Here is a 24370-nt window from a genome sequence, read left to right as displayed (position 1 = left end):
AAGCACAAGCACGTCCTCACACAGAGGATCCAGGCAGAGTTAGTCGTCCTCCCTATTACATGGGAAACCTCTGGGTTTCCTCCCCTCCCCCCCAGGCCAGAAACGCCAACACGAGGGGCGATTGGAGACTCCAAATGGCTCCGAGCCGCGAGGAACACGGGAGGCCGCGCTGGTCTGTTCAGCGACTGCTGGGCGAGACGCCAGCGCCCCCTGACACTAATTAGAAATTTCACAGAGGTGAAGCATGTTCCCTCCCCCGATTCGTCTGTCAGGTTTGCACGGCTTATTCCAGACATCACGCACCCTTGAACGGCATTAACCAGCCTGGATGCAGTTGTTAGCGAGGGCCCCGCGCTCCGGTCAGCATCTTGTCTTCCCCTCGGCTGCCCGTGCTAAAGAAGAGGTTGGCTTGATGCTAAATCTCTGCGTTAGCATCATTAAAGCTCGTCTGTATATCTGGCACGTTTGTGTGGAGCCTCCCGACGCCTTCATTACTGCCTATGTGTCACTACTTGTTCCTGCGGGAAGGCGCGCTGCGCCCATCTATGTACATATTTAACTGGTTCTGATGTTAGCTTGTGTTGTGGATACCTGTTTAGATGCTGCGTGCGTGTGCCATTTCTTTTGGGCGTGCGCTGGTGCGGGCGTGGGGTTGTTCTCTTTTCTCTTTGTTCAGTTTGGCTGTAGCCAAGTGAACGAGTGTGAACAAGTGTATTTATTTAATCCATATGCTGGTGAACGGGACAGACGTGCGCCTCCCCCCGGTACGTCCGTAGGGGGAAAAAGTCACTCAGATGAGCCCACTCTGAGACGCACGGGTTTTTGCTGAGTCAGCGCCGGAGTTTCCTGTGTGTACTGTTTGAAACACTTTTCCGCTTAAACCTCTATTTTGCTGATGCCTCCCCCCCTTCCCCGTATTAGTCACGACAGTCACAATTATGTGTCATGTATGAGCTGCGTCAACACCGTGGCTCTTGTGCAAGATAACCAGGGATGCCATCACAAACAGGCTGGTTGCCCGGTGACGCCCCCGCTCTTCATGGAAGAGTGATAACGTTAGCGGCTTCTTCTGCACGCTAGCGATGGTCCTTCATTGGTGGAGGGGTGAAGATGCGAGAAAAGGTAGCAGGTCCTCGCCAAAAAATGAAAACCTCATAATTGATCCACATCAACCGTCACCGGACAGCCAAAGTTCACGTAAACTCCAACTAAAACCTGCGGCTAATACGAGGGGTAGTCGATGTGCTCCGGCGTGTGCACACACGTGTACGTTCTCCACTACCGCCACGTTGGCGTACGGTCCCTGGACAAAAACATTCAAGAAAGCCGGCGTTGGCATACAGGGTTGCCCTGGGTTTACCTGGTGCTAACATGGACAGCGCTTCGCACTTTTGGACACTTTTAAGAATCTGTGCAGGTTTGGGCGAGTCACGTTCCGGTCGGGGGAGGAAGCAACGGCAGGCCAACGCTCAGGCCGCGGCCGATAACGCCGCTGCCAGTTCGGGAGCACCAGCTACCCGAGCCGATAAGGAGAGAGCTACTGGGAGCCGACTGGCCGATGGCTAGTTTTGGAGCTGTTGTTAGCGTCAGGCAAAGCCACCACATGCAGCCAAGCAGCCTGGCAGCAGCAGAACGACCTGCCTGAACAATAAAAGCAGTCTAGCTGGTTCCAGCTGGTATTCCCCCCCCCTTCACGTTCACATCTAAGCCAAATAATGAGCGAGTCCATCGCCGTGCGTGGATTTCACAGTGGACCGCGGCGTGCGTTGCCAGCGCTAGCGCAGACGGGGCGCTGAACGAAGCTGCGCCGGCAGGCGAACAAAGCGTCCATCAAAACTTTGTTCATTTACCCTCAAGTCCTATTTATTTCAGTTGGCAACTCGGCAGAAATAAATACCAAATGTTTGAATCTCCAAGCTACCTGACAGGTATTTGCATGCAGTGAGTGGCTCATTTACACTTGTACATGCTGAACATGCCACCTGACAGGTATTTCCCTCCCTCCCATGAGTTAGGAGGACACGAGTCATTTATCTCGTCATGTTAAATAGAAGTCACTCATCCCAGACCTGGAAAAATCAGCCCTGAAACATGTTAGCATGGATTTTTAAAAATCTGACGCCCGTGACACGTTCGCCTGGAACAAACAAGCACGTCTGGGTTCGACTCCCGCAGAGTCGGCGCTCCTTATAGATGCAACAGTGACGCCGCAGAGAATCATATCACCACGTTAAACTTTCTCAGTAGAAAAGTTTTGCCTTAATTCCTTTGAAATAATGGCGATTGATTGAAGCGCGCTGGAAAAGGACAGGCGGGATGAGCGCGCCTTTTAGGAGATTAATGTTATGAGCCTCTCTGAGCAGACTTAATAAGGTGGTGTCTGCTGTGTTTGTTTTTCTCTCCGAGTTTGTCACACGGTTCTGCTCGCAGGTTTAAGCCCTCCTGCAGTGGAACCCAACCCAACCCAACGCTCCTCTTAGTTTGGTCCCCTTCAGTTAATCCCACCCTCTGTTTATGTGACGGGGCAGAATATGACGTCCTTTATGCCAGGTTATAATCAGTCTGTCACATCAGTGAAACAGTCTCCGTCTTTGCTTTAAACAACGTGCTTTTAGCCCGGCGGCAGCCAATCGCCACCGGTTCCCCTGAGGTGAAACCCACTTTCCACTTGCTCAGGTGTTAGAAATACATTAAGAAACGGCGCCTGCATTTTAAAGCTCAGCATAAATATAGAGTAGACATGCTGATCGAGTCCTTTGAGTAGCAGTTTTTAGCGGATCTATCAGTCATTAGCTTGTGTGTAGCTAATGGCTCCAGCAGTGTGTGAAGGGTTCTAGCTCTTCCTTGTTAACTTTCAGAGCAAAAGTAAAGCAACTCTCTGATGGATAAGTGTCCTAGAATGCCTAATGCTGAGCTGCAGCTTGTGTGTGTGTGTGTTGTGTGTGTGTGTGTGTTTGAACACGTGGATGTGTGTGATAATCTCTGTTGCAGGTTCTCAGCATTAGTGCACTACTGAACAAGGCAGCGATTCATTCAGCAGGTTTAACTGCTTTCTGTGTGTGTGTAACATGTTTCTGTGCTCTGTGTGTGTCTCTGTGTGTGTGTGTGGGCACGCACGAGCATGTGTTGTTTTTTGGGAATTATTTCCGTGCGCCAGTCAGCACCATATGGTCCAGTGTCGAAAAAGGCCCCTTTAGGGGGTCCCTGTGTATGGGAATGTGTGTGTGTGTGTGTGTGTGTGTGTGTGTGTGTGTGTGTGTGTGTGTGTGTGTGTGTGTGTGTGTGTGTGCGTGCACGTGTGTGCGTGGTGAGAGACACACACACTGATCGTGTGTAAATGTGTGTACAGCGGTCTGGCCTGCCTAAGGTGAAGCTGTAAAAACAATAACATCTTGAGAAAAGGAAGAAAAAACAACAGCAGAGGACTGATGTAAAATACACAACACACACACACCCACACACACACACACACACACACACACTGTCCTGCAGTTATTTTTGCTTGTATCTTTGATTCTTTATTCTGGCCTTGATTTGTGTTTTTCTTCCCTCTTTCTTCTTGTTTTTGTCCCTTTCCGCTCTGTTCCAGCCGGTATCTTTCCTTAAATATGATGGAATCGTGTTTATCGATATATTATCATTAAATTCTCGTAGTTGAATCCAGAATGTTAAAGATCGCCAGCGGGAGCGCACAGATGAGCATGGTGCCAGCCTGTGCCGCTACTGCGCTAGCATTCAGAAGTTCCCGAACCTCTCGGCGCCTCCTTCCGCTTTCAGCAGCGGATTAATAGTTCCTGATTTTCTAAATCTCCGCCGGAGTATTGATGACCGGAGCCCTGGCTGCAGTCTCCTGCTTTCAACTCCCCCTTAATCTTCCCTCCCTTTGTCTCTCCTTCCCTCTCTCCGGTATCTTGATATGGTCTGTTCTGCCGTGACTTGTAAACATTTACATTTCTGCTTTCAAGTGCTGTTTATATATGGCTCTTATCTGCTATCTAACACACACCGAGACGGGGACAGACGGTGAATCAAACCTTCAGGCGTCCTGACAGCGGCTCTGCTGCTATGTCCATAATAGGACAGGAGAGGCAAAGAAGGGAAAGCGTCAGGGAGAAGAGTGCCACATGGACAGAAGGAGGGGGAGGCCCATCATTTGCCACCAGAGTGTTTAGTGGCGAGGGGAGGCGCGGAACATCCGTGAGTCTAGTCCACAAGCATTTGGTGATACTGATCCGCGGGAGTGAGAATTCTCACCCCTCGCAATGACTTGGAGGTTCAGCAGCAGCAGGACGGTGCCCCTGGGACGTGGGGGCTTGGGTAAAATCGCTGTCCTGCCCAAGGACACTTTGGTGGCGTAGGGTCTTGCCGTCACGGGGGAGATGTCCCGTCCTCGTAGCTGAATGATGCTCAGGCGCTACTCACTCTGTTAGCCGCCGCCGCTTCCTCTGGCTGCTGCGTAGCGGTGCTGGCCTAGCGGGTCCCGGTGGTCCTGCTCTTGTCTTGGCAGAATAGAGCACCGGGGGCACGGACCGGCTGAGCGTTGCCATGACATCACTGCCTCTTCCACCCCAGGACAGTCGGGGGAACGCTGAAGAATTTCACACCTTTGGTTTGGTTCACTTTCACACTGCACGTTGGGAAGTGGGCCAAACGACCAGGACAACAGCTGCTCATCTGTGGGTTTTTAGGGGGGTGGGGGGTGATCAGGGCCGATAACAGAAATCCATCCCCTTCAGCCGTCGTGTTCCCCATAAAAACATACGCCTGCACCTCCTTCCTGCTGCGCTCCTGCTGCGTTTTGTCACTTCCTCTTGGTTCACTTGCTCTCTTTGTTTCACTGGATAGACATCTTGTACTCGCACTGTTAGCAAAGTGCACCAGGCTTTAGTTGAGTTCAGGCAACAATCAGGGGTGTGTGAGTGCGCACGTCTGTTTCCGTGCACTGTCTGATTCTTATCACTGAGTCAGAGTCCCTTTAAGGTGAATTCCTGTCCCAGCCGCTCTTTTTTTCAGTCTGTTTATTTTTATAGCAGCAGTGCATGACTAGCATTCGTGTGTTTCATCACATAAAACAGCATTAAATAGGAATCATTCACTTGCTCAACACCTGATCCCATTTAACTCATTTTCCTCCTCAGCTCAGATGCAGTCGACTGTATCTTCTCATTCTTCTCATCTTTGCTTTATCACCTGGATCTTTCCCATCGCTACATGCTCCTTTTGTTTTGGAAGAGCGATTACACTTGTGTAAATTTGCCTGCAAACATGCAGCGCCGTAGGTTTGACGGGTTGATCGACGGCAGATAGCAGCTCGCCAGGTGCCAGAATTTGCGGTTTTTGAGCGAAAGTCTCTGGGACATATTGTCTCCATCGCAGTGAGCTGATTAGAGCCGAGTCACACGAGTTTATTGCGCGTAAACCTCAGAAAATACACTATGTCATGATGTCGAACATTTACAGAGCTCTCCTGCAGTTGCGCGCCAGCATTTCTTAAATTATCGCCATGGCTGCGGTTGAGCTATCAGCTAAGAAGCAAGTCCAAATATCATCGGTCGTAAATCAAGCGCGGCTCGTTTCCCACGTTGACGCTCACATGTTTCTAATATTTTAACATTGCATGACTTGTACTTTGGCCTTGGGACTCCGCCGATGTTTGTTAGCGACGCAGCCGAGCCCGACGACGTCTGCTGTGGTGGAGCTTCCACATGCGAAGACGCCTTTGTGTGTCAATCATCAGACGCACACGCCAGCGATTTCAGAGAAAAAGGAGGGGAAGGGCCGGGCAGAGAACAAGAGAGGAGTCGTAATCGCCAGATATCTCGCGGCTCAAACCTTTGCGCGCCTGTGCTTGCATTTGCGTGTGCGCGGAGATCTTTTTTAAGGGTGTATCAGCTGTTAAATGGGTGTGAGAACTGGAGATCACATACCATCGCTGTCACTACAGCTCCACACCTGAATCTGCCGTCAATCTCTGACCTACTTCGGGCTACGCCGATAAGCCGCAGCGGAACACGCGACGGGGTGTGTTGAGATGTGTCATTGTTTTGATGAGCTGGAAAGCTCAGGGCAAATATCCTCCCAGGCTTGGATCAGAAGAAAAGTCCTTGGATATCACGTGCAGGGGTTGCTCCATCTTTTGGGCGGTCCAATCCTTCCATTGAAGCTGCCGATGCTCCGTTTGATGGGGGATGTACAGCGTAGGAGATGAGGCCCAGAGATTACACTTGATGAACTCATTCATCAGGGCACCGGATCGTTTAGCGTGACAGGCCCCTGAACGCACCACCTTCCTTTCCTTGGCCTGCGTGCACGTCAGGAAGCGACCCAGCAGCGCACATTGAAGGCTGACGACCTTCTGTGGCCTTTTCAGTCACGGGTTCGTTTTAGGAGCAGACCATCGGCCTCAGTCTCTGCCAAAGAGCTCCTGCTCCCCGTCTCGAGGGCGGAGCCTCGCGGATGCTGTCGGCCTGTGGTGTCAGACCGGACTGAGGGATTCAGACTGAATCAACGTCTGCGCGAGAAAAGGAGTCGGAGGATTTCAAGCTGGCGGCCCCGAAGGGATGCTGCCGACCAAATAAGACCTATCGTCCGTCTTATCAGCCGCTGCCTAACAGGCGTGACTAAAGACGCGCTCCCCCGGGCCACGCTGGAGACAGCCCAGCACATTTTACACATCTTGTGGATGTGCACGTTTTCATGTGCTTTTGGCTCTGATGTTGCAATGACCTGCAACTTCCTTACACCCCAGAAAGGTGTGTGTGATTGCGTGGGGGGGGGGGGTGTGGGGAGGGAGCGAGTGCGTGCACCCCGACAGCTGGGATTCATCCCGTCGGCGATGACGAGGTGGCGAAAATGCTGAAACGTTACCATTTGCTCACTGACTAGCTTGTCTCCCTTTCTCTCTGCCTCTGTTCTCATGGGCTTCAATTAGGAGAACATGAGGTTTATATTGGTGCCCTCTTTGAAAAGGAACTATATTCTTTGAAAGAATCAATCCCCGTCAATCTGTTTTAGCAGTTCAAACAGGTTTCTTTTTAATATAAAGAAAAATGGAGACAAGATAATTTGCTGGAAACCTCTTAAGTGCTCTCCGTTCAGTAGTCTGTAAGACATGATTGGCAGTCCATCGCTAGAATAATCAGTTTAGCTGTACTTTTTGTTACCCAAATTTTGCTCCTATTACAGTCATTTGTGTCAGTAATGTTTGACCCGGACAACTCTACTCATTGAGGGACTTTTTTTGGTTTGAACGGAGAACCTGCAGTTTTAGAAAGTGGCCTTGCTTCATCTGGGGAGGCCAAAGATCCCATAACCATCGTTTGTGTGTCTGTGTGTTTATGCGCGTGTGTGTGTGTGTGTGTGTGTCGGTGGTTATGCAGGATAGAGGAAACGAAAGCTCAGATGAGCCGCCAGCCTTTCCTCGGCTGTAGTGCCCCTCTCTTGCACCGGTGTGTTGTGTCAGCTCTGCGTCAGCACCCATGTTCTGATGTTCCTGCGCCGTCTTTGGGCGTTCGGCTCAACCGCCCGCATGCTCGCACACACAAAGACGCCACCCAATTTCAGAGGTACGTACAGGCTGCAAGTGTTTGTTCTCTCCTGCTGACGCCGGCTCTCCTCGAGCCCATTTGCATGTCCTTCCCCTGGTGCGTGCAGCATTTTCCTGCATGTTGCTGGGTAATATAATACTCTTGGTGTTTGGAATGGTACTGAAGAGATGCCTTTATTTCTTGTTCAGTCAACACCCGTACGCGTGTGCGCGCACATATGTACATATGTGTGTTTAATTTCCTGCTTGTCCTCCAGCCCCCCCTGAGGGCTCCGATCACAGGAAGTTGAGAGGATGACATCAGGTCTCGTGTGCCCCCGCTGAAGCCAAGAGTATCAGCCACTATCGTTTGCATCAGCAGAATGAAGGTCAGGCCCTGACTGGGGGTGGGGTGGGGTGGGGGGGACTTGTGTCCCGTCTGGGAGCCCCAGCAGGCGGCTACATTTAGCAGCAAAAGCTACAACATGCAATATAAAGACGTGTGACATCCTGAAGGTGTCTGGATCGGTTGAAGCCTGCTTAATGACGGCTAATGTTGTGATTTCATTTGGTGATTTATAACGAGCTGCATGTTAGAGCACGAGGGTTCGAATCTAACGCATGAAGTGGCGCGTTTGCATTCATGATCTTTGTCCAGCGCAGCCTGGAGGAAGCTAAACAGCGGATCCACTTTCAGCTGGTTGAAGCCACATCAGCGTGCTCCTAATTGTGCTGGAGCCTGCGCATCAGAACCGGTGCCGGCGTGAAAGAAAACAACGACCGGCGCGTCTGTTTCCACAGCTGAAGCGCAGATTATTTGTAAAATCGGATGATTGAGGGCTGGACGGAGCCACACAGGCAGCCTCAGACAGTTTCCAGCGCGGTTCTTTAACTTTCTGAGCGCACCGCGCCAAACTCGCCCCGGCTTTCTGACTGTTGCGCCATGAATTTTTCAAGCGTGCACGCCCTCAGCGCATGCGGAGTTTTACTGCTTCACAACAAATCGATATCCAGAGACAGATTCTTTCTTGGTCTTCGGAACACAAGCGGAGAAAGTCGTGGCTCCCGTTTGAACGCGGTTCACTGGTTTTCCTTTCTTCAGGGTTTTTCAGATCCAGAGTCCAGTTCTGTCCAATAATAAACAGCATCCATACATAAAGGCTCGTGAGTTCTGGTTCAGAACTATTTCCTTCGTCCTTTTAAATATATATAATCAAATCCACTGAGGGCGTAGCCTTTCCCAAAAGTGTTCAGCCGCTTAAGTGTGTTTTATCAGTGCTAAATAGTGGAGATGTTATTTGTGGGGAAGAAAGGCACGGTCACGTGGGTTTGCTGTTGAGTCGGATCCGACAGGCTGCCTCTGACGATGCGCCGCGCACTCGTGGGATGTCTGCAGCCTGTATGGCGCTCGGCTGATATGCAGAAACAAACCAAATGAGGATTTAATGAAGCTGAATTATTTACTTTCTCGGAGATAATGAGCCAAACGGTCGAACTAACTCAACAAAATCATTTTTTTTCTCCACTGATCTCTGTTGCCGGGGTGATGAAACTACCCCGTGCGTTCGATTTTGATGCACGCTTTGTTTTTTCTGTGTCTATATGATGTCGGCACTTGAAAACAGGCACGCCGTGCGCCTCTGCTGGCGTTTCCCACGCTTCTGTGTGCGCTTTAGTGTGTGATTTATCCCTAAATATCTGCCCCCCACACCACACCACACCACACCCACACACACACACACACGAGGAGACGTGCGACCCGAGGGCTCACGGCGCCGTTGACATTGTCGGCCACGGTGCGAGAGATCCGTTTTTAAAGGGGCTTTCTTAGACGTGATCACACACGCATGGTATGCTGCGCTCGTGCATTCACACACAGACACCGTGGGCTCGGAGGACCATAGCAGGGGAGTTGTGTGTCTGTGTCTAAATGTGTGTCTGTAAAGTTGAAATCCAGACAGCCATTCCAGAGGCCAGACTATTGAGTCTTATAAACTCTCAGATCACAGATTATTGAAATAGCAGAAGGAATATATAGTCGGTGTGTGTGTGTGTGTGTGTGTGTGTGTGTGTGTGTGTGTGTGTGTGTGTGTGTGTGTGTGTGTGTGTGTGTGAGACTGTATCTGTCTTCTGTTATTATTATTTTTAAATTACTGAAAACATCCACAAATTGACAAATACTGTGAGAACAGGCACCTGGCTCATCTATGTATGTATGCATAGCTGGCTGTGTGTGTGTGTGTTTGTGTGTGTGTGTGGACAGCTTGGATTTGTGTAGTTGTATGTTTTGCAATACTAATGCGTTTCCACATTATTTATGGCCCCATAAGGGGTTGAACCAGCAACCTCTTGGCTGCTCTTCCATGCAGTAGTCTAGTAAACACTCAGGACTGGATTATAAAGCAATAGAAATCATCCAGGGAATCTGCTGAGTAACCGAGAAGATCAGGAGCCTTTAATTGATCCGTCTGTAGATGTGTCCTTCAAATAATGGGATTATTCATCCAACAAGAGGGAGAACTTTCCCAACCTGTTCTTAATGAGCTGAATATTCCACCCTCAGAACACTGCAGGTCATCCTTGTCCTGCCATGATTCTGATGCTAAGTAGCTAGCATGTAGCGTTGAGTAGGTTGACGTCACCGTTAACTCCATATTGACAAATGGAAACGGATCATTTTCCATCACGCCGACGGTGACGCAGTCGGGACGGTGAGTTTATTTCTGGCCTTTCGGTTTGTAGACAAGTTTGTCCTCTCTAAGACTGTTGTTATGGTGAAAGAAGAGGCAACATGTTAGATCTCTGGAGTCTTTTAAAGGTGGAGCAGCGGAAAAAAGTCAGTAGCACCGACGGTTTATCCTGGACCGCGTCGGCTCATGTCTTCATGTCTGTGTGCCACTGGTGTTAAACACTGTTCTTTAACCACGCACAGGGGTACTACATAGTATCACACGCACACACACACTTCCCAGACCCTGTGTGGTGAACTAATCCCATGTAGTTAGTCAAGGTCGGACTCCTGCAATCTATATTTAATAAAGTTTGTGGGAGCTGGAGGAGCTTGTGTTAGTGTGTTTCTGTGCATGCAGAAGTGTGTGTTGTTGTTATGTGTGCAATCATGAGCCCCTCTGCTGGTTTGTCTTTAATAGTTAGAACTGTCATCCTCTTCCTGTCCCGGAGCCTCGACAAGCTTTTTATGTAGTGAGATGAGCGCTTCGTATTTTAAAAATGGAATTTTATGTTTTGCAATTTTAAAATATCGCATCAACAGGAAACGGTTAAAAAAAAAGGTGATGGGTGACGGATGATCGCAACACTGTTCAGGTTAGCTCAAAGGTTCGGGGGAGGCCAGTAGCAGAAGCTAAAAGGTGGAAGTGCTGAACGGATAATTCCAGAAGATCGGGGGGTAAGACGGACGGCTCGGTCGTGGCAGCGTAGCCGCGCCGCGCGTCGCCGAGTGTCGCAGCTAGCATACGGACGAGTGGAAGCAGAGGTGGAACAGTCGGAGCGAGGGGCACTGAAATGTGAGCCTCAGATTAAGTTTGACATTTAAGATGACATATTTTGCATGCTTTTACCCCATTATGAATGGGTTTTTCTTTGTGTGTGTGTGTGTGTGTGTGTGTGTGTGTGTGTGAGACTAGCTTGGCAGAAATGAACAGAAGTTTGTGTGTGTTAGTAAGGCTTCTGGCATTGATTAGGGGGCCTCCTGGGCAACTGAATGCTTTTAGTATGAAAATGGCAGGTGGACTCCGTCTCCCTGTGATGGGACGCTGTCCCCGTGTCTCTCCCTCCTTCTGTTTTTCCTCCCAGGTCTCGCCCGCGTGCAATCAGACTCCCGTCTCTGCTAAATCCATTCAGAGCTGTTCCCTGTCGCCTTCAGATGTGGAATTCTGTCTGTCCGCCTGTTCTCCTCTTCAGTTCAGGCAGCACGTTACATGTGTGGCCACTGTCTGTTATGCTTTAAATAGACTCGCTCTCAATGCTTTGTTTTGTCTGGACGGACACTAAAACAGTCACGTGTGCTTCCATTGATATTTACTTTACATTCACAACATGCAGCCTTTGGCGTTATTGCGTTATTTTTTTTATTCGTTTTGGATGGGCGGCCTTCCTCGTGCTGGAATTCTCTGCCTTTTTTATGTGTAACGGATTAATAACCCAGCGATACAGCACAGTCACGAAAGCTGCCGTCATTCGAAGCAACAACGGTGCTGCCAGGACCTTCCTGGGAAATCCTTTTTTACGGACAGGAAGTCATGCGTTTCAGGCTTTTGGCGGCAGCCAGATATTTTGGTACGGTCAGCAAAGCACGTCTGATGCTACAAATATACTGCAAAAGACATATGTTGTCATGCTGTTATGTCACACAAGCGGAACTCACACTCAGCGGAATTAAACTAAATTGGATAGAATCAGCTTCAGGTCTGCTCTCGCTGTATTGATTGAAATTACACCAGCAAAGGGGATTTAGTCTTAATTAAGACAGGATGCACGTCACTGTCACACAGAACTGTGTTTGGATGCAGATGCACATGCACAGTATATACAGATATACATGTGCACGCATGCTACTGAAAATAGTGCTGTGTCATCAAATCTCACCAACGCTCCAGTGGTAATTGAGTCATTTATTTTTGGATTACTGGGATTTACTTCTTTTTAAATCCTTCATCTCTGTGTTTCAGAACAATTTTATCATTGTCTGAGTTTTTGTCTCATAAAAGATTAAAAAGTCCCCAGTTTAAACCTTTGAAGCTCCAGTGTGTAAAATTTGAACAATTCCTGTCCGTTGTCTCAGACATGCTTTTTAAACATAGTGTACTTTAAAACACTCTAATTGCAGTCTTTCTTTCTCAATCCTACCGTCAGACCCCCCCTCTCACCACTCCTACCTCCTCCGGCTGAAAGCCAAAGCTTAAAGATTGTGTGTGAATGTCCAACACCTCGCTAGGACACCTCGCTTTACATACAACTCAAATCGTATCCTTGGACCCGTCAGCGCGTCCAGAACCCTCCCGCAGATGCCCGGTCGGGGTTTATCCACCACGTTGCGTCTAATCGCAGATGATGGAAATGATTAAGTGACACGTTTCTCCTGACATGCGTAGTGAGGCCGCTGTGGTGTATAAGGTCTAATTGTAGCTGGTAGCTGCAGTTGTTATGTGGTATGTTGTGGTTGCTTGTACCTAATTGTAGTTGATAGTAATGGTTCCCGTCTGTGTACACAGCCTGAAGCAGACAAAGCCTCTACATATACACACACACGCACACACACTCACAGGACAGCAACCACACATCACTGTGTTGCCCACATCCTGGAGTAGCACATGAGATGTATGTAAATGATGACAGGAAGCCAGTATACTTCATATTTGCTTGTTGGTTTAACACTTTTTGCTAACGGTTATCGCCAAAATAACTAAAGAAGCCGGTGTTAAAGTCACGCCGTCGGGTCAGCTGCCACTTCCTGAGCTCCCAACTCCACTGTGTTTTTCCACTAAGTCAATGTGCGCGCGTGCACGTGTGTGGATGATGAATCTCGACTGGGTGTGGCGTGCCTCAGATGAGATTTTCCCCCGCTCCCTCCACTCAGTCGCGCACCCGCATGCACACACACACACACATGCACGCACTCTTGCACGGACACATCCAGTGCCAGGGCTGGGCTAGGCGTGGGCCCCAGCAGACATAAATTGCTTTTATTTTAATAGCGGCGTGCTCAAAAAAGAAAAGAAATGTTAAAATGGTAGGCCACGGAGAGAAAATTGGATTGGACAAAGAGAGCAGCCCTCGCGCTCATTCCTCGTTTTTGTGGTTGTGTGTTTTATTTTCTCTTTTGGGCCTAATCCCCTGGCTTACATTAGAGGCCTGTTTCAAAGATGGCTCTTTTTAGCGTGTTTATGCATATCTACATGTGCTTGTTTATATTGTTCTGATTATCTGTTTTCAACTATGTCCCCTTTCCCTTTGGAAGCCCGTCTGTTGATATTCTCATATAAATAACAATAAGCGTTTATCTCTCGCGCTAACACAGACCGCCACAGGTTTCCACACACAAGCAGGCCAACATCAAACCATGCAAACACTCGCGCCGAGTGGCCCTAAGCTTCATATTGAAGTGATCTAAAAAAGGAAAAAAAGATAGTTTTTTGGCGTCTATCTGACGTCTGTCTGGTTTTAACTGGCTTTATTAGCCGACGTGCACATCCCAACGTGGCCCGAGGGTCAATGGGTTGAGTATGTTTACAGCGGAATATGAATTAAACGACCACACCGATAAACACATGCTAACGTTGCGCGCGCACGCGATCTGCCGCGCTGTCTGAGTTTGGTGAACAGAGCGACCACAATTGTTCTCTTTTCCAACAAAAGGAACATTATGGTTTAACATAAAACACATGGTCGGGTATTTGATGGCTTCGTGCAGTGATTAGGGGAGGGAGGGGCAACGGGGGTGGCTAAAACAGGCGAAAATATCATTGATGGAATTACTTAAATTGTAAATGACTCCCACATGTAAACAAAGAGAATGACGTGAAGAGCGACGGAAATACAAGTGAAAGTGGCGTGAAAAGGACAGGGGCGGGGGCGGGGGGGTGTGGGTTTGAAGGCAAACTGGTTTGGAATTGGGAAGAAATGGAGAGAAAAGGGGGAGGAAACTCAAAAGAAAGCATGGTTGGAGAGTTGGAGAGAGGAGCCAGAAAGGGAATGAAGGGCAGGAGAAAAATGAGAAGATTAGAGGATGAATCTCCCTCTTCCATCTTCTGTGATATGGCGTGTGGGGTTTGATGGTTTGATGTGGTCGTCTGTTGGCCGTCGCCCCCTTCGTCTCCTCAACTTTTCTGCCCCCCCCACTATCTGCCGGGCCCCTCCCCTCTGATATTCTTCAGTTTTGATGTGGTCATGTGTGGAAGATTCTCACGGATGGTTTCCATAATGATAAAAAGCTCCTCTCCCCAGTTTAACAGGGAAATGCATGGAGCTAAAGAAGAAAAGACAAATAGATGGAGCGACGGTGCCAATGTGCACGCGCGCGCGTGCACGCTCGCTGGCACACACGCTCCCAATGGAGCCCTCACAGCTGTGCTGTTTCTGATTTGTTGGAGCTCTTTCTCTTTGAGGAGGTTTGTGGCTGAAGATCGTCACAGATTTCAGCTTATTTTTGTCCATCAGACATATTTTATCTCTTGACGAACGAGGTTAAAAGTGCTTCAGATGTGTTTCAGCCACCCAGTTTTCTTCACACGTCCAACAGTTTTTGTGCATTGAGGGTTACATCATGTAGATAATCAATCAAACCACATTTCTGTGTCTTTGTTTCCATATCAGAGATGGTGAGGAAGAAGAATCCCCCAATCCGGAGTGTGGGAGGTGAAGAAGAGACGGAGGAAGAGGGGAGGAGGCCCAAGGGAGAAGAGGAAGAGGGGGTGGAGGAGGAGGGAAGAGTCGGGGCAGAGGCCGAACGCATAAACCGGCCCTCTGAGCCAGAGCCGTCCGACCACCTCGGAGGAGATGAAGAGCAGCAGGAGGAGGAGGAGGGCGAAAGCGAGTGCGTGTCCTCCTCCGTCTCCCCTTCATCTGTCGGCGACCGCTGCAACAGCGTGGAGCGAGGAGCGAGGAGGGGAGGGAGGAGCAAGGCCAGGCGCGGGGGAGCCGCGCTGACCGACAGACTCGAGAGCCAGTCAGAGGCGGAGGATGGGGAGAAGGGGGCGGAGGAGCTGGAACGAGACAGGGCGGAGGTGAACCACCTCCCTCTTCTATCTGCTCCCCCTCTGCTCCTCCGCCCAGAAGGAGCGGACGAGTCGGCGGCCTCCACCCCTCCGCTCTCCTCCAGCCCCTCGCCCAAACTTCAGGACTTCAAGTGTAATGTGTGTGGTTATGGTTACTACGGCAACGACCCGGCTGACCTAGTGAAGCATTTCAGAAAGTACCACCTGGGCCTGCACAACCGCACCCGTCAGGACGCCGCCCTGGATACGCACATTTTGGCCCTTCACAACATGGCCCCCCAGCAGACGTCTCTGGGTAACTGCCGCCGTTAGCATGAAGCTAAACACAGATCACTGAATTATCGTGATGTAAAGGATCAGACATCTTGAAACACAAACGCATGCAAACATTTCCTGTTTTTTTGTTGCCATTTGCTGCAACTCGTTGCTGTAAAAGTCCTCCCAGACTCCTCCCTGTTTGATTGTTACGCCGCTGTTTATTTATGTTTCTATGCGTCTGAGCCCCCACTGCATTTCCGTTCTCAGACACACAGGCGGGACACGGGCCAAGGAACCAAGCCAAAGAGTTGGGGAAGGCACGAGCGGACACACACAGTCAACACAAGACAGTCATGGTGAACGGCACATATGATGTGCAGGTATGTGATAATCACTGGCAAACACAAACGAAAGCTGTGGGACTAGTAGCAAGAGAGACAGATGGATCATTTTAATTAAAAAATGAGTAATGAAAACAGTCAGTGGTCCGATGGTGAGGCCTAAAGGTACTTCAGTATAAACGGGCTTACCTGATAACCAGTCATAGGACAGTGCATTTCCATTTTATTCTCACTTCCCACCCGAAATGCTGTTCTGTGTGCTCTGATGCAGTTTTGGCTAGTTATATAGGGCAGAATAATCAGCAAGTTGTTTTTATCTGATATAGAAATAACTGCTAACCAGTGTGAAGATGGAAAAAAGCCTTCAGTGAGGTCATTTTATTGCACTGATTATTGAACAGTGGGGAGAAAAGGCCTTTGTCTGTACCTGTGGTAGAGTTGAGTTGGAATATCCACACACAGGAGTAATGCTGTTTCAGCGTATTGTGTCATAGCATTAACACGGGTTCATTTTCTTATGTGCCCAGCAAACCACATTGTCAGTTATTTTATTAAAAGTAGCTTTGACACCAGTTTATGGAATAAAAAGTGAAGTAATTAGGCCTCCATTATATTTAGAAATATGTTGTACTTCTCCATATTTATCTTTCCGATGTAACTCTTGGAAACATGGGAGCTTATTTCTTTTTTTTGTATGCTGGGGCTGTCAAAAAGCCACTTTTTAAAGAAATATACAATACAGGCAAAAAGGAATTTGAAGCGCTCCTTGTGTTGCTTTCGTTATCTATAGTAAAATCCTTTCAGTCTCCACAGGTTGTAAAGACCGCGAGTGTGTCTGAACACTGAGGTTTTGTCTGGAAGCTCAAGCGAGATGATCTAATAAACGTGTGTGTTTGTGTATATGTGTGTGCTCGTGCGCGAGTCTTTAATGGACACAGGAACACACAGGAGCGGGGCGCACAGGCGCACCCTCAGAAATCGAAAATCCAGCGGTCTTAAGTCGTCATTATGAAGAAAAAGTGAAAGTATATTGTAAAAAAAAAAAGGAATGAAAGAGTTCTCTATTCTCTCCATCCCTGACTGGCTTTTTCTCTCCCGCCCACGTTTGGAAAATTCCATGTTGTCATTTGCTGAGATGAGATTGGTCCTGTCGACCAATGAGGCTTTTTTTAAGGGGGGGGGGGGTGGAAATGGGTGATGAAGGAAAGAAGAGAAAGCAGTGAAAGGAGTAAAAGGTGCACGTTTCAGCTCCCTCCTCTCCGCCTCAGCGTCTTTTCCTCCTCACCTCAGCTACTTTTTCCTTCTTTTCTTTCTCTGCTCTTCATCCTTTAATGTGACTCGCAACCACTCCCTCATTTTTTGTGCCACTTGTCCTCGGCCTGTTTTCCCTCTGTCCTCCTCGTGTTATTTTTGCCATTCCCTCCGTTCTGTTTGCTAAACCGGTTTGATGTTTGGCCTCCCTCTAATTGCCCTGGCTCGGTCGGCAGGACGCGATGATGGGAAGATTGCTGCTGTGAGATCACCAACGCTAAATGATTTCATTTTATTCTTTTTAAAGCACCGAAAATGCACCATCATGCACACACAGATGGAAGACGTGGAATTCTCCCCAGTGTCCTCAAACTGGTCCTGTTTTTGTTTTATTCAAACGTGCATGTGGCATTTTTAGTTCACCACAAGACAAAGCATGAGGGCTGTGAAAGGCTGAGGGGTCTGTTGTCCATGAATGACTCTATTTTTAAAAAAGGTTCATATGAATTTCCATCATTTTGTCAAAAATGGAGATAAATGCGAGAGTTGTAATGCAGGAACTTTTTACAATGAGTGAAAAATTCTGTTAAGTTAGGTGAATTAGTGACTACATTCTGAATTGACCTGAGGTGTGATTGAGTGTGTGCATGGCTGTTTGTCTCGCTAAGTAAGCAACAAAAGGCAGCTGGGATAATCTTCAGCCCCCTGTGACCCCGTTCAGGGATAAAGCTCTTTCCATATTTTACATATTTGTGAAGTTGGGTTCCGGTGAATTTGGTGTCGTTGCCTTTATTTCTGCTGCATGGATATTAACAGTTACACTGATAAATGTTTCAATGTGGGAAGATTGAAATCAAACAAACCTTATTTGTTCTTGTACAGGTTGTTTGTTTAGTTCTGCTGCTATTTATTTATGGTTGTTATGCAGAACAGAAGCACGTCACGCTGAAGTCTGATATAATCTCCTTATGTCCCAACATTCAGCCGCTGTTTTTGTTTGTTTAGTTAAGGGTTGTTTTTTTCCTTTCCAAAAAGATTAAAAAAAGTTTTAATTATTTTAACTAAAGCTTCGACAAATGTTTAAACAAGAGGGACCTGCTGTCTCCGATGGGACATTAGTCAAAGGGAAATACAGTGTGTATGTCTAATGAAGAAATATCAGGCCATAACGAGCCTCTGGTTTTTCTCTTTACCCGACGACAGGTGACGGTGGGCGGTACGCTCATCGGGATTGGCCGGAAGACTTCGGACTGTCAGGGCAACACAAAGTACTTTCGCTGCAAATTCTGCAACTTCACCTACATGGGCAGCAACTCGTTGGAGCTCGAGCAACACTTCCTGTCCTCGCATCCAAATAAAGTTAAAACCCCACCCACGACACCCCTGCTGGCCAACCACAGCATGGCACTGCAGGACAACACGGCCAAGGAGAGGAGTCCAGTCTTAGACGGGTCCGAGCGCGTCGCGGTGAGGGCAGAGGACGACGCTCTGGTCGGGTACTCCATCCCGATGGCGAGCTGGGCGGGCGATCCAAGCCGAGGCTCTGTGCACGCTTATTATTGCTGTAAATTCTGTAGCTGGAGCTGCGAATGGTCGGAGGGCTCAGCAAAGCTTTTGGAGCACTATGAACAAAGACATAGAATGAGCATAGGGGGCGCTGTTTGCCCAAACAGCTCCAATCCTACAGGGGTGGACAGGGGAGGCAGAAGAGAAGTTGCGGAGAGAGACCCCGGGGCATCCAAAAGCCGTAAAGATCCGACGTCAAATCCCTCCAGCACCAGCCAAGGTAATCGACCCCTCCTGTTTTTATGTTTCCCCTCCTCTGATGCTCTTTGACCGCGTTCTGCTGAACAACAAATCCCGACGCTCCCTATCAGATCCCAGCAACAGCGACGCAGAAGCAGTGGTGACCAGTTACAACTGCCAGCTGTGCGACTTCCGCTACTCCATGGCGCACAGCGCCAACGTGATTGTGGTGGCGCCGCTGCTGCTGCACTACCAGCACAACCACTCCATCCACCGCTGCTGCATCCAGCACTGCATGTACTGCCCCCAGGGCCTGTGCCAGCCGCAAAAGCACCTCGGGGAGGTGAGATCAATAAAGAACATTTCGAGATGTTTATTTTCTCCGTTTTCCGGGAGAACGCAGCGGGCTGCTGTCGGGCGCCAAATAAAATGTAACGTCGGAACAAGTGTAAATCTAATTGCTCCAATTTCCAGCCAGAGTTAAAATTCCCTTGCTTCCTCCCCCCGTCCACCTACGCGTGCTCCCCACTCTCTCTGTGCCAGCTGCAAAACAAATGCAGATTAGCATCTTTCAGCCAATTATGCACATTTTATATGGTAACCTTTGTTTCCATTTGCATAAAAACCAGAGAAGTAAATCAACAGCCCGATGCTCCGAGTCTGGTATTCTTTGGCAAACTTGTTTATTTGTGTTTTTCTCATCAGGTGTCCCACCCCTTTGCCTGTCAGAAGCCCACCTGTCATAAATGCTGCACCAAGTTTCCACAGTCCGGTACACAGCAGGAGGCTGCTGGTTCAAAACCAGCAGGGGCCACCTCGCCCAGCGTCACCCCGTCTAACCTCAGGGGAGACGAGGCTGTGGCGCCTCACCCGTCCAACCCCGTCCAACCTGTCGTCACACAAGGTATCGAAACTCGCACATCTATGCTGTTCAAACGATGACGTCATCGTTCACATTTACTCATTCCCTGGATATTTGTCTCTATTTGCTGTTTGCTTTCACCTCAGATGTGACCCACCTGTGTGACCAGTGTACGTTCGCCACCACCGACATTGACGTGTTGCTGCAGCACTACGAAGGCTGCCACACACTCATCAGCCTAAAGGGGGCGCCGCCACAGGTCAAAGCTGAGGATGAGGCTGGAGGAGAAAAGGAAGCGGCCAGGGGAGGAGAAAGGGAGTACTCCTGCACAAAGTGCACCTTTGTCACGGAAGTAGAAGAGGAGATCTTCAGGCACTACAGGTGAGGTCAAGCATCTGGAGCAGAGAGCGTGTGTTCTATTGATGATTGGGCATTTCTTTCTTTAATCTACTCCCACAATGTGTCGCCCAGATCAGTTTGTCCAGGAGGTTCCTTTTTCTTGTGTTGTGATGATGCTGCTTTCATCAGAAATAGACTCATTGCATAATCCGATCTGGGATATTCCCAGCACTGGTCACGAGGCTGTTGGTGGAAACTCAAACACTGGGTAGTATAGTCAGCCTGTCCAAATGAGTGCTCAGTCACCCCATTTCTGTTAAAGGCCTATTTCTAATCACAGCCGTGTAGAGCCAAAACTGTGTCCCAGAGAAGCGCCTTGAGTCTTATAGAAGAATAACTGACAGGTTGCAGAGCTAAATGTAAGATTGAAGCAAATTGTGAAGAATGTGAATCTGAAGGACACCACGTTTTTTGGAACTTTGATGCACGGTGGAAACACAAACCTCTCTCATCATCAGGACTTTTTTACCCAGATTAATAAGTTCCTGGAAGTCCAAAAAAGTCACCACAGAAAGACCCAGCTTGTACTGACCTCAGAAGCTGCGCTAACCGCTGCACCACTGTGGCACCAGATCCATATTTATCAGAATATTAGCTAAAACAGGGGTGCAGTGGGAGCACTACAGTAATGTGGTAGACTCCATAGACACAGCAGTCTGGAAAAAAGGCTAAATAGATTAGCGAGTTTCCAAATGTGTTTAAACACGGCTTTAGGGACCAACACACAGAAAACTCCGAAACTTGTTAAAAAAAATCCCTTCGGATTATTGATCTCGCCTTTCCCCATCACACAAATATATATGTTATAAAGATTTCTGCCAGGGAGCAATAAAATATTAAAGAGGGAGAGAGGAGAGAGGAGACCAAAGTATGTAGTGACAGAGAAAGAAGGAAAGGAGGGAAGAATGACCCAAAAAAGGGAGAAAAAGAGCAAAGTCGAAGAGGAGACGGAGGTGGGGGAGAGGGTGAAAAAGAGCTACACAGAGGGAAGTTAACAGTCCGCTCACATCCTTCAGAGAATCTCAGCCCAGAGTCTCGCAGCTCAAATCAAATAAAACAATAAGTGCGGAGAGAGTTCGCTGCAAGCACAAATGCGAACAAACCTCAGAACAAATCTTAATCCTGACACCTGAAACACCAGCAGCCACAGTGAAGAGCTGTGATAAATGCGTGTTGTGTCAGGCCAGTGGATCTCTTTCTAGCGGCTCAGGTTAAAGCTCTCTGAAGGACAAACTGTTGCATGCAGCATAGTTAGCATCCTTGTAAAGCCCCTTTTTCAAAGGTTTTTGAACAAACCTTAAATAAAACAGGAACTTGAAAGAGGAAAGGGACATCAAGCATCCCGGTTTATTATCTCCCATATGTTGGATATAACGTACGGCCCATTGAGGGCTGATTTCGCTGTGGCCCACACAAGAAGCATGCAAGCTATTTTCTGAGCCAGGAAAAGCCAAGCTCTTATATATAGCGCATATTACCAGTGACAGGGGGGTAAAGGGGGCCCATTGATGAGTGATTTATTGTGTGCCATTCAGCGTCATTTACATTCCGCACTGTTTTGGCCCACTTCAACTTGATCCAGTCGAACATTGAGGCCCCTTTTAGCCAGAGACTCATTTTGAAGTCTACCTGTGTCGCTGGGGGGAATCAGAAGCACATAAACCTTTAAACATTATGATACAAGCCTGAAACTGAAGCCAGTAGCAGACAAACAAGGTAAGCTCCTGCAGCAGGAGTGGGGCAGGGTGGAGGCCGCGTCTGACCCGCTCGATGCTACACTCACTGCTATATCCCTGTCTTTTTTTTTTTAGGCGCGTTCATGCGTGTTGCCGTTGCCGACGGTGCGACTTCACGGCTCCCGATTCAACGGCGCTCCTTGACCATTTCAACTCGGCCCACTGTCACGAATCCTCCCCCTCATTAAGCTCCTTAACAACGAGCTCGCTGCCGACCTCACTGACGCCCTCGCTAACGCTCTCGGCTAATGGCTGCTCGGCTCCCTCCACCCTAGCCATCAAAGAAGAAAGTAAGGGAGACATCCGCCTCCTCTACTCCCTGGCCCCCCCTGAGGGTCGCTTGGCGGAGGGGACGAGAGAAGAGGCAGGAGGGGTGAAAAGTGAGGGTGGCGAGGAGAAAGAAAGAGAGAAAAGTTGGGTTCTTGGGGATACAAGAGGACTAGGAGACAGAGGAGGAAGTGAGCAGGCCCACGGTTTACTCTGGGTTCCAAAGGAACGGATGGGCCCTGAAAGAGGAGTGGAAAGGGGGACCGGAGGTGGCACCCCCTCGCTCTTCTCCTCCCCTCTCTCGCTATCATTTGTTTCATCCAATCACGAGGCCACGCGGCAGAAAAGAGGCGTGGCTTCGCCTAGCATGGTTTACCTGGGAGATACCAAGTCGTTTTTGGGAGACGCCAAGCTTTACGGAGGAGGGCGGCCGACGGGAGCCAGCGCAGGAGGAGTGGGAGGTGCAGGGGAGAAACAGATCCAGATGGCTACTCAGCAGTACCCAGGAGGAGGAGGAGCAAGTGGAGGGGGCGGAGCTCAGGAGTCAAAGGCAGGAGGCACCAAGGAGGAATCCCAATCACTTCTGCGGGTAAGATGAGTTAATGGCAAAGACTCTTGCTTCTCTGTTTTGACCGTCACCTCACGCTCATCTGTTATTTGTTCGTGTCGCTAACGTTCAGCGGGCAGTCCTTTAGACGGCTCCTCAGCGGCAGATCGTACCTGCTGGGAGCGCCAAAGTGTTTCCTTTATTACACTTTCATCAGCCTTCCCTGAGAGTTAGGATTACACCTCATGTAGTGAGAGGTTTCGTAATGAGATCTGGAACACTTCCCTCATTTTCAAAGTACCTGCGCATGATGGCATTGTGTAAGAAGGTGTGTGTGTGTGTGTGTGTGTGTGTGTGTCCCACTCCATATTTTCTGGAAGTTTACTGAGTGTGCATGTGTTTCCATGACACACTTTTTTTTCCGATCAGTTGCATTCCTGTCATTTAATTTTACAACATGGGAAAAAATCAAAACAATAAAACCGGCCGGTTGCTACAGCGACGGTGGAGGAATACTGACAGTTTCCATGGTTACCACCTGTCAGCTTGCTCCCTCAATCCCACTTTGTGGCCTACGATGCCTTTTACTTCCGTGATGTCATGAGCTGGCTGAAACAGGCTGCGGTTCACCATCACCACAGAGATTATTGACGGTGATCACATTAAATCGAAATAGATGATGAGGTGTGTGTGTGTGTGTGTGTGTGTGTGTGTGTGTGTGTGTGTGTGGATAGCTGTGTGTAGATACGCCTGTGTAAGTGTGCGTCATCGCATGTATCAATGATCAGGATTTGTCTACGTGTGTGTGTGTGTGTGTGTGTATGAGGTGTTGGCAGCAACTTGGCAGACTGGACAGGGTGGGGCAGCAAGAGTTTTGTTCATTATCATGGGTGGAGTGGTCTGAAAGAGAGGGAGGAGAAAGGGAGCGTTGGAGATAACGTGTGAACCTACCAGGTTAACCACGGCTTCCTGTTTTCTTTCATTAACCAACGTTTACGGCGACGCCCTTTTAGATCACACATCACAGCTCTTTTATAGCTTAGCATGAGCGATTCGGGCTCCGCGTCTTGAGCTCACAGGCTTTGGTCTCGGGCTCCTGAAAGCCACCACTGTTGCTTTTTTTCCCGTTCACACAGTTAACGATTTAATTTGGAACACTCAAAAATGGACCCACATGGGGTTGGAAGTTAGGCCGAACGACCGGCTGTCTGAGCTAATCGGGGAAATTCAGTTCTGCTCTGCACTTTCTGACCAATCGCTGGTGCTTTCCTCAATCTGGTAAAGAGCTTCTGCTGCTTTGTGCAGCGGTTTAGTTTATGATTCCTTTTGAATTAAGTTAAATGAATTATGGAAGCTGCATCGACAGACGATTATTATTACATTTGAAAAGGGCTAAGAATAAAACCGTAGCCTCAAGACTGTGCAGGAGCCATGAAGATGTTCCTTCACAAAGAAAATAAGACTGCAGAGACAAATGTCCCAGTTTAATAAAAGCCAAACCACTTTGAATAGTTTTCCACATTACAGTTTAATACATTTACACTTTGATAGTTAAAAGTCATGCTACTATCTTTTCCCCTTCTGCCAATATTTTTTTCTCTCAGTTACTCACAATCACAGACACGTCAACATCACACACACACACACACACACGCACACACACACACACACACACACCACACACACACACACACACACACACTTT

At 48.6% G+C, this 24370-nt stretch overlaps 1 protein-coding gene across 8 annotated transcripts in view; it reads left to right on the top strand.

Moving 5' to 3' along the window:
- Positions 1 to 24370, top strand: part of trps1 (trichorhinophalangeal syndrome I) — a 65980-nt gene that overhangs the window by 14789 nt on the left and 26821 nt on the right. For 6 of the 8 annotated variants that reach the window (XM_057020340.1, XM_057020334.1, XM_057020336.1 and 3 more), the window contains 7 exons: positions 14858 to 15553; positions 15784 to 15896; positions 18312 to 18894; positions 18986 to 19197; positions 19560 to 19758; positions 19863 to 20097; positions 21927 to 22707. In XM_057020340.1, the coding sequence (XP_056876320.1) occupies positions 14860 to 15553; positions 15784 to 15896; positions 18312 to 18894; positions 18986 to 19197; positions 19560 to 19758; positions 19863 to 20097; positions 21927 to 22707 (2817 nt within the window). In that variant the 5' untranslated portion in view covers positions 14858 to 14859. Of the gene's footprint in view, positions 1 to 7357; positions 7566 to 7803; positions 7915 to 14857; positions 15554 to 15783; positions 15897 to 18311; positions 18895 to 18985; positions 19198 to 19559; positions 19759 to 19862; positions 20098 to 21926; positions 22708 to 24370 lie in introns of those variants that run through there. The other 2 variants (XM_057020341.1, XM_057020333.1) reach the window with 2 other exon arrangements.

Source organism: Takifugu flavidus, chromosome 21 (assembly GCF_003711565.1).
Source record: "Takifugu flavidus isolate HTHZ2018 chromosome 21, ASM371156v2, whole genome shotgun sequence".
Lineage (NCBI taxonomy): Eukaryota > Metazoa > Chordata > Actinopteri > Tetraodontiformes > Tetraodontidae > Takifugu > Takifugu flavidus.
This window is presented reverse-complemented; position numbering and strand designations above follow the sequence as displayed.